This window comes from Propithecus coquereli, unplaced genomic scaffold (genome assembly GCF_000956105.1).
Source record: "Propithecus coquereli isolate 6110/MARCELLA unplaced genomic scaffold, Pcoq_1.0 Scaffold69, whole genome shotgun sequence".
NCBI lineage: Eukaryota > Metazoa > Chordata > Mammalia > Primates > Indriidae > Propithecus > Propithecus coquereli.
Window position 1 is genome coordinate 5167238 of NW_012152951.1, and position 9214 is coordinate 5176451.

The following is a 9214-nucleotide window of genomic DNA, read 5'->3' on the forward strand; positions in this document are numbered from 1 at the left end:
TCCTCAGGGGGACACACCTGTGTTTGTTTAGTTTTGCTTTTTTTGAGACAGGGTGTCGCTCTGTGTCCCAGGCTGGGGCGCAGTGGCGTCATCGTAGCTCACTGAAGCCTCGAACCCCCGGACTCAAGCGGTGCCGCCACCTGAGCCTCCCACTTCCAGGATTCCGGGCGCGCCCCCGCGCCGGCCTTTATTTACCTCTGTCTGAACGGAAGCCCAGCGTTGGGTGGCAGGAGAGATGCCACCTCTTCCTGCCTCTGAGAACGGTCCCCAGGGCAGGGCACTGCGCGATGGGTGTCCCCTTACTGCCCTCGCGTGGTGAAAAGCGGGCATTGCTGAGAGGAGATAAACCGAAAGACGTGAATTCAGCCCACCCTTCTCCAAATGACTAAAAGGTCAGGAGCTCCGAAGGATGTATTGACGTTTATGATGGTCACTGAGACATGAAGGAAACCCTTGAATGCTCTCAATCAGCTGCCTTTTTATTTTATTTTATTTTATTTTTCGTAGAGTAATGCAATACAAGATAGGCGCCTTTTTAAAATCAGAGGGATGCGGCATTTAAAATTTTTACTTAAGATCCCATGGGGAATTAAAACAATAACTTCTCCTTATGTAAAAAGATAATTTGATGAATGTTTTTGGTTTTCTTTTAAATAGCAATTTGGATTCCCTGAAAATTCCCTAGGTCGGCATCTTTAGTCACTGTGTGATTTTATTTTTTTTATTTTTATTTTTTGAGACAAAGTCTCGCTCTGTTACCCGGGCTAGAGTGAGTGCCGTGGCGTCAGCCTAGCTCACAACAACCTCAAACTCCTGGGCTCAAGCGATCCTCCTGCCTCAGCCTCCCGAGTAGCTGGGACTACAGGCATGCGCCAGCCTGCCCGGCTAATTTTTTCTATAATTTTTAGCTGTCCAATTAATTTCTTTCTATTTTGGGTAGAGACGGGGTCTCGCTCTTGCTCAGACTGGTCTCGAACTCCTGAGCTCAAACGATCCACCCACCTCGGCCTCCCAGAGTGCTAGGATTACAGGCGTGAGCCACCGCGCCCGGCCTTCCCAAATTAATTTCTTTCTATTTTGGGTAGAGACGGGGTCTCGCTCTTGCTCAGACTGGTCTCGAACTCCTGAGCTCAAACGATCCACCCGCCTCGGCCTCCCAGAGTGCTAGGATTACAGGCGTGAGCCACCGCGCCCGGCCTTCCCAAATTTTTTTGACCATGGAATCTTTTCACTCTGGAGCATATTGCAGTACGAGTGTTTCCAAACTTTAGGGGAAGCTACATTCTAATATATCCCCCAATGCTGGGGCGCAACTGGGCATTCACATAGGATGGCAGTGTGTCCAACCAAGTAAGATGCATTTTGGCATCTAGTAGAAGGAAGGGGGCAGGGGTCAAAACTGCCATTGTCCAGTTCTTTCTGTTCCCCCAGCCCATCGTTTAGGACCTAACCTAGCAGAGGCTCTGCACAAGGCTCCCCTTCAAAGCCATCCCCGTGAGGGTAACAGGAGTGGGGCCTGTGTGCCAGGCCTCCTTCAGCATGGCTCAGCCTCTGCCCAGGCTTCCTGGGGCAGCTCAGTCCTCTCCTGGCTGGGCCTGCCTGAAGCGGTGTCTGGCACAGCCCTGGCTGGGAGCTGGCGGAGCCAGGCGCCCTGCGGGGAGCTCAGAACCCAGGCTATACATTCACGGGATTCCTGGCCGGCCAGGGACCCCCGCCAGGTGGGCCCACTCTTCTCATCCCACAGACTTCATTTATGTGCTCTTCCGCGGGCCTTGCCAGTACAGCCTTTGCTTTCCATTCCCCTGCAACGTTTCAGAAACCAGAAAGCAGCCCCGTGTTTCACTCCAGAGAGAGGGAGGGAGAGAGAGGGAGGGAGAGAACCTTCGTTCAGGGAAATGGCCAAGCCTCCAGGTGCCAGCTCAGGCGCAGGTTATCAACAATACGTCTGTGCAGAGGCCCTGCTTCCCGCAAAGGTGGGCCAGACCCTGCCTTCCAGACTGTCCCCGGCTGGAGGGAGGCGTGATGCCAACACGGAACAAAGAGCAAAGTCTCCACGAAGTGTCGGATTCTCTGGAATGGTCACAGGCCAGGAGGGATGCGGAGGACAAAGGCAGCAGCAGTGGACGAGTCAGGAAGCCTCTCACAGAGAGAGCAGAGCTGCTTCTGGAAGCATTGGTACAGGCCTTCTCCTGGCCAAGCTTCCCCCCTTTCGGTAGCGGATTACGGACAGCGGGGTCCTGGGGGTGGTAGAGGGTCAGGCAGGCGGCTATTCACCAGCTGATAAGCAAATGTTTACCATTGTAATAGCTCGCACAGGCGTAACAGTGCTCACCGCCCGAATGTCAACCCGGACACGGCGATCTCCTGGCCGTATTCTATGCAGATACACGACGCCCCATTCTGGGAACCTTTCAAAGCTTCTCTCGGCTAACCCATCGTACACCCCAGTGGTGATGGTGGAGGGCAAACGTTTCATGCCCCCTTGTGTGGCGTGCGGGGAAAGCGAGATGCGAGAAGGGTTTACAGTTTATCACTTTCCCTGCAGACTCCAGGAAGTCATCGGCCGAGCTGGGAACAGGCACGAGGCCAGTGATGCTGATAAACTCTGCACGGCGACTCCGTGTTTCCTAAGTGGGCAGCTCCTGCCAGACCCGATTTCATGGGGGGACCTTTAGACCCCGTTTCCATAGAGATGGATCACGTTTCCGTGGCGCGAGAGGGAAAATGGTGTCCACGTGCTCCTTGACACTCTGGCTGGACACTTAGAGAAACGGATGTCTTCCACAGGGAAATCGGGAACCAGAAAGGATTTAGAAACGTTCCGACTCGCAATGATATCTCACCTGTCCCTGGTGCCAAAAAGGTTGGGGACCGTTGCTTCTAAGAGCTCTGGGACCCACAGGCCTCGGGCTCCGTGTTTCGCTGGGCGGTGGGTTTCAGCTGGGGCAATGCATTGTGAGCAAAGGGGCTCCCTGGTTACTGTCCACATGGCCCCTGCGTCCGTGTGGGCGTCACCCTGATGGGTATCCAGTCATTAGGGTCGCTCCTGGCCTGGCGTTTGAATCAAGAACCCCAGCGATGCACTTTTCCTCCCGGTACCAGCCAGGCTTCAGCCTTGAGGCCTGGGGCCTGAGCCCCCCGGGCAGAGGCGAGGAGCTCTCTGCAGCAGGCCCCTGGGCTCTGCAGTCCTCACTCTGGGGATTCTCAGCAGCAGCTCCTTGGGTGTGAGTGTTGGAAAGGCCACTGCAAAAGCATCCCGGCTGGGGGGCCCTAGCTGCAAGCTCTGCTTCTGGAGAGGTTTGCCAGGCGCCAAAAACATCTCCGGTGCTCGGGCCAGGAGCTGCCATTGGAAAGCGCAGCCAGGACCCCTCCCACTCTCCCCCAGTGGCATCCCAGCTCCTGCCTCTCTCTTCCCTCCCTCCCGCCCTCCCTCAGAAGTGAAGACAGGCTGCAGGACGCCTCGTCTGCCTGCGGTGCCTGGACGGAGCCCCCCCCTCTGCAAGGATGACTTGGAGACGGGTCCTGCTCCTGTCCTGCCTGTTGGCCACGGTGCTCCTGGCTGGCGAATATGGGAGGGTCCAGGGACAGTGTGGGCTACACAGGGAAGAGACCCGCCTTCTGCAGGTGAGTCTGCTCAGGTGGCACAGCGAGACAGGGGCATGCTCATTGCTGAGATGGCCGTGCTCGGGATGTGTGTCGCGCATATGTGCGTGTGTGCGATACGATGTAATACACAGGGAAAGAAAACCACAGCAAGGAAAGAAAAAAGTAGGAAAAACCCCAAACCAGCCTCCTGGGTGGGTTCCTGGGGAGACTGGCTCTGTGGCTGGTATGTGAGGGACCCAGGGCCCCATGCCAGGGCCTGGCAGGCCACTAAAGCCCGGAAAGGACCATGAGGCTCAGCTCGGGGGCCGAACCCCACCCCGAGGCTGCAGCCTCACCCTGTGCCTTCTCCCACAGTGCTGCGGGAGGGGACTGGTGCGTCAGGGGGCACCAGGCTGGCAGCAGGAGAGGAGGCCCAGGACGGTGAGTGCGGGGGCCACCTCGGGGGCAGAGCAGGTGCGGCCAGCGCCCAGCAGCCCTGGCGCCCCCGTGCTGGCTGTGACGGGCCTCTGCTCCTCTCTCGGCTCTCAGGTGTGGAACAGAAGATTTTCACGCAGGAATCAGATGCCTCGAATTTCCTCAAGAAGCGCGGCAAGCGGTCCCCCCATCCAAAGATGAGGTCAATGGTAAGCATGGCGGGAAGGGCCTCCCGCCCTCTGCTCGCACCCCGGTTCCTTCCTCTCCCACACCCAGCCAGCCGCAGGACGCAGTGGGGGACTGAAGCTTTCGGGTTTCCAAGTGACTGCAGCTCTGAATTAGAAATGACACCACACCCCCTTGATTGCAGGTCGAGTGTCGGACTGAATGCGTTGTTGGGGTAAGGAGCGAAAACAAACAGCATTCACATCAAATGCACCTGGCAGGATGCACCCTGATTCCAGAAAGTGACAATTGTAAGGGGGATTGTATGTTTTAGTCTGGAGGGAACACAACACGCCAGCCTGTGCTTTGGGGAGCTGTTAGTCCTTCTCTGCAAGAACAATGGCATTGCACGCAGGGAAACTGGGAGCCGAGAAGCGTGGGTTCGAGGACAGCTTTGCTGCTGAGTGGCCCCGCCGCTTCCTCTCCCTGGCCCAGTTTCCTTAGCGATAAGCCCTGGCAGAGCGGTGCTCAGCGAACAGACTTTCCAGCCTTCATTTCCGATGCATCGGGGTGAGCGTGTCCTTTGCTGTGAGGCCTGTGGCCCCCACTGCAGGGCACTCACGCCCTGGACCTGCCCACCCTTGGGGGAACGTGAGTTTTCTTACCCCTGAACCCGATTCTTCCCAGACGCCGAGCTCGGACTGTCCCGACCACGTCTGTGGCTTGATTCTTGCCTTGCGCGCGTGTGTGAATGAACCCTTTGTGTCCCCCAGCGTGCTCTGCAAAGTGACCTGCTCAGGGAAAGTAACGGGACTGTTTTCGAATGATAGGGAAGGACAGAGATAGAAATGCTTAGAGATGAATTTTTTATTTTAAATTGGATAAGTATAAACACACCAGGAAAAACTCTAGGCCTCACACAACTTGGGATATAAAAGTTGGCCAATGTCAAGAAACACTGAAAAGATGGGATGGAGGCTGGGTCCTTCTTGATTGAAATCAGAGAAAGGACTTTCTGGCGGACTTCCGGGGTGGGGGCGGGGGAAGAGGCGCTGTTGTAGGACAAGCAAGTGTCTTCCATCGTCTCTAGCTGACTCTGAACACGAGGTGCATGGTTAGGGCTGAGGGCCTCACCTCGGTGGCAGCTCGGTGTGTCAAGGCCGGGACTGCACACGGGTACATCTGCTGTCACCCGGCCAAGGGGCGGGAGGAGAGTGATTTCCTCGGGTTCGGTAAAGGGCAGGTGACTCGGGTATCTGACATCTCTACGCTTCTGGGCTAAAAGCGCAGGTTCCCGCAGGGTGAGAAGAGAATCGGGTGAATGCATATTCTTGAGAAGTGACCCATACAACACACAGAATGACGCATAGTATAAAACACCATCTTCCCTTGGGAATTAAAGTCTTCTTATTCGTTGCTACAAAGGTCCAATTAGTGGCCCCTCTGAAGAGGCAACCTGGGGAGACTGTTTCTTGTCCTGAGCACATAAGGGATGGAGAGTATTTCTGTAGGAATTGTCGGTGGCTCATTAAGCAGCAGCTTCCTAAACCCTCAGCCCCCACACCTCCCACGGTGGCTCTCTGTGCCTGGAGCAACGTCAGATCTTGAAGGGAACCTGCTGTGCAAGTGTGTTCTGGGTCAGCAGCGGGGGTGGGGGCCTGGTGCTCCGGGCTCTGGGCCCAGCTCTGCCCCAATCAGCTGTGTGGCCCCCCATTTGGTCACTGCACCTCTCTGAGCCCGAATCCCCTCCTGAGAAAGATGTGGATGTGGGGTGAGGGATGGGGCACGGGGATGGACTGGCCAAGCCGCCCCTTCTGCAGACTAAAGTTTCCTGCAACTGCACAGGTGGCGGCAGAAGTCTGGGAAGAAACATGGGACTTATAGGAATCTGCACTAAACCCAATTCACACGTGATTTCATTTTCAATCTGAGTTAGATGCAATCATAGAAACAGAACAGAAATAGCCAGTATTTATATGATTTATTTATCAATGGAAGCTCCTTACTTCCAGGAAGGATTGGAGATGGTTTCCAGTATCGCCATCTGCAAAGAAAGACTCACCGCTTGTCACAGCACCTCTGGAGTGCGGGGTGGGGGTAGGGGACCGAGACTCACTCACTTTCTCTGCTTCCTGCATCCCCCCTCCACTTCCTTTTGCACACTGGGGTTGCTGGGGCAACAGCAGCACCTCTGTCCCCAACCTTGATGTGAGGGGGCTCAGAGGGGAGGCCATGAGGCGCTCTGAGGGCCTGCCTGCCTCCAAGGAGTTGACCATTTCAGGGAAGCCCAACCGCAATCCCTCCCAAACCACAGCCCCACCCCCAAACTAGACTCAATGCGCTGCTGGCGTCCCCTGATGTGTCCCCTGAATGCCCTCCTTCTGGGACAACTCCTGCCTCTTGTCCCTTCACAGCGGAGAATAGGCAGAAGCTGCGGGCTGATGAGCTGCGGAGAGAACATTTCGAGGAACAAAGGAACGAGTCTGAGAACTTCGTGGAGGAACAGAACGATGGTGAGTGCTCTTCCGCCAGCGACTGCGGGGACGTCGAGGGTCGGGGAGACGCCATTTCCGTGCCACAAATTTTAATCGGAGGAGGAAGGGAAGGCAGGATCTCCTTCCAACTCTCAGCCATGGGAGCCGTGAAAAGAAGGGAGAACATGGGCACACGGGACTTGGGAAGGTGGGGAAGGGACAGCATAGCATTGTCACCGTTGGCCTCGGGGCTGCAGGGACAGGGAAACGGCCGCCTGTGTGGGTATAAAACTCCTTTCCCGCCCTCCTCCTACTTAGGGATCACTGTGTTCTCTGTGGCTTCGCTCTGGTCCGGCTGGATTGGGCAGGTTTCAAACTCACGTTCAAGAGCCTTGGATTCCCGTCAGTGTGACAGCTCCAGGTACCGCTTCGTCCTGGAAAATCAAGGCTGTCATTGACCCATTCGCTGTGATCGGCGTCACCCTGGCTGGTGGAAGCAAACCAGGAAAGTTGTGCTCAGACAGCGCTGGTGTTTGTCACCCTGCCTTGTCTCCAGACCCCAACACTGGCATCCCCAGCCAGTCTGAGGCTCCAACTCGCTCGATAGTGTCGGGCGCCCTGAAAGATTTGGTGTGGTTTGCACCAGGGCCTCGGTGGAGGATAGATCAGGGTAGGGATGGGGCAGAGGGAGGCCCTGTCTTTGAGCTACCGCCTCCCACGGGGTGGCATTTCACTTTGCCACTAAGTGCCCTCGAGTCCTCAAGTGTCGCCGCAGCGAAGCTCCTTAGGAGCACATAGTGGGCATCAGACCAGCAGGCCAGCGTGTGTGCGTGAGTTTCTTTCTTTTTCGGTCTTTCTCCAAACTCGAAGGTTGAAATAGCTCTCAACAAAATCACCTGGTACCTCCTGGCTGCACGTGAACTTGGATGTGGGGCCCCACTTTGGGTTACCTTTCTTAGAGAATCAGCTCTTTCGGTTCTCCTGGCTTGTTTGCCTGGACAGATGGGGAAGGGAACACCCTCCAGGGGCATCTCTTAGTGACAAGGACAAAGGCTACCCCCAGCAGGTACCAAGGGCCGCAGGCGGGGCCCATTGCCCTGCACGTGGCGCCTGACCAAGCCCTGCACACAGGTGCTGGACTCATCCTGGTCAAGCAAACTCTCCTGGGAACACACCGTGCAAAACTCGTGTTGTCACAGGGCAGAGGCAAATGCTTCTTAGAGGTTTGTTTACCTTGGTGGACAGCCTGGGGAGAGGCATTTAAAAATGAAAGTGTGGCCTCAAAATTCCTTCAGTGTGCTTTTTACTCATACTATTAACAATAGCACTTTGTTTTGTGCAGAGTTTCAGGACCAACCTCTAGCATGTGGGTGCAAAACATCACTGCTTCCCCTTTCATGGTGAATCGGGGTGCAGGGCGAGGCACCCGCGGGACGACAGGCCCTCTCGCAGGACAGGAAGACCAGGTGCGCAGGCCTGGCACGCAGGGACGGAGAAGACGCCAGACCTGTGGGGACGGTCGTCTCCACAGCGGTTGTTGCTGAGCCCTCGCTGTGCCAGGCACCGTGGGAACCACTGACTCTCACACCCAGCCTCTGAAATGGGTCTTGCGATTTGCGTTTCACGGTTTCAAAAACTGAGGCTTGGAAAGGATGCACGGTACCCCAGGCGTCCCAGCCAGCGGGAAGTCCTGGGGCTGGAGCTGAGGCTTGCTTGCGGGCAGTCAATACAGGGCGCTCTCGGAGAGCTTCTGGGAGGCAGCAGTTGGGCTGCAAGCGCGGACAGAGCGAGGGAGGGAGAGCGAGGCCGCCCAAAGAGGTCTCCCCAGAGCTCCATCCAGGAAGCAGCCAACAGGCAGAGCAGACCCAGCCACCCAAGGGTAAGTTTTGAAAAAGGTGAAACTCATGTCAACCCCTCCCTTTCCCTGGCCTCTGGCCTGGAGTGACCATTGCGCAGGGACTCCCAGGGCAGTGCTCAAAGCGTCTGTCTCCCAATCCCTTCCCTGAGGCCCCGGCACCCCCTCCATCGGGACCCTGATTTCAGCAAGCCGTCTCGTCGGACAGAGTCACTTCCTCTGGGAATAACCGACAGTTGGATGTTCGACCTGTCCCCGAGTTACTTGTTTCATAAAAGAGATGCCTAGTCAACGTCCATGTCAAAATCACGCTGTCAAGGTTGGCCAAGCGTCGCTGGTCTGCAGGGCTTCAGAAACGTGTGAAAGGGCCGAGGCGAACACCCAGCGCCCCAGGCTGTCCCTGGTTACCCAGCACCTAAGTCGCGTAGGAAGGAAACATCCCTGGCAGCATGGTACCTGCATGCACAGCGGTCACTGGGCCCGTCACCTAATAGGGCTGAGGTCAGTGTCGGCCCAGGCCTCTGGCCCCACAGGCACTGGAGACCACAGGGACACCCTTTGTCTTCACGCCCTGAAGCCGGCAGACCGTCCCCTTGGCCAACACCGAAATGGTTCAGCATCATTTGCATGGGTCGCTAAAATTAGTCACAAATTCGTATGCGAATGACGTACCTTTAGCATCCCGTCCCGCTCCCACTTG

General features: G+C 56.3%; 1 protein-coding gene across 1 annotated transcript in view; it reads left to right on the top strand.

Moving 5' to 3' along the window:
• The first annotated feature begins 3482 nt into the window (after positions 1-3482).
• UCMA (upper zone of growth plate and cartilage matrix associated) overlaps positions 3483-9214 on the top strand; it is a 20979-nt gene continuing 15247 nt past the window's right edge. Inside the window, exons 1-2 of the mRNA XM_012660935.1 lie at positions 3483-3562; positions 6600-6698. Coding sequence (XP_012516389.1) covers positions 3505-3562; positions 6600-6698 — 157 coding nt within the window. The 5' untranslated portion in view covers positions 3483-3504. The remainder of the gene's footprint in view (positions 3563-6599; positions 6699-9214) is intronic.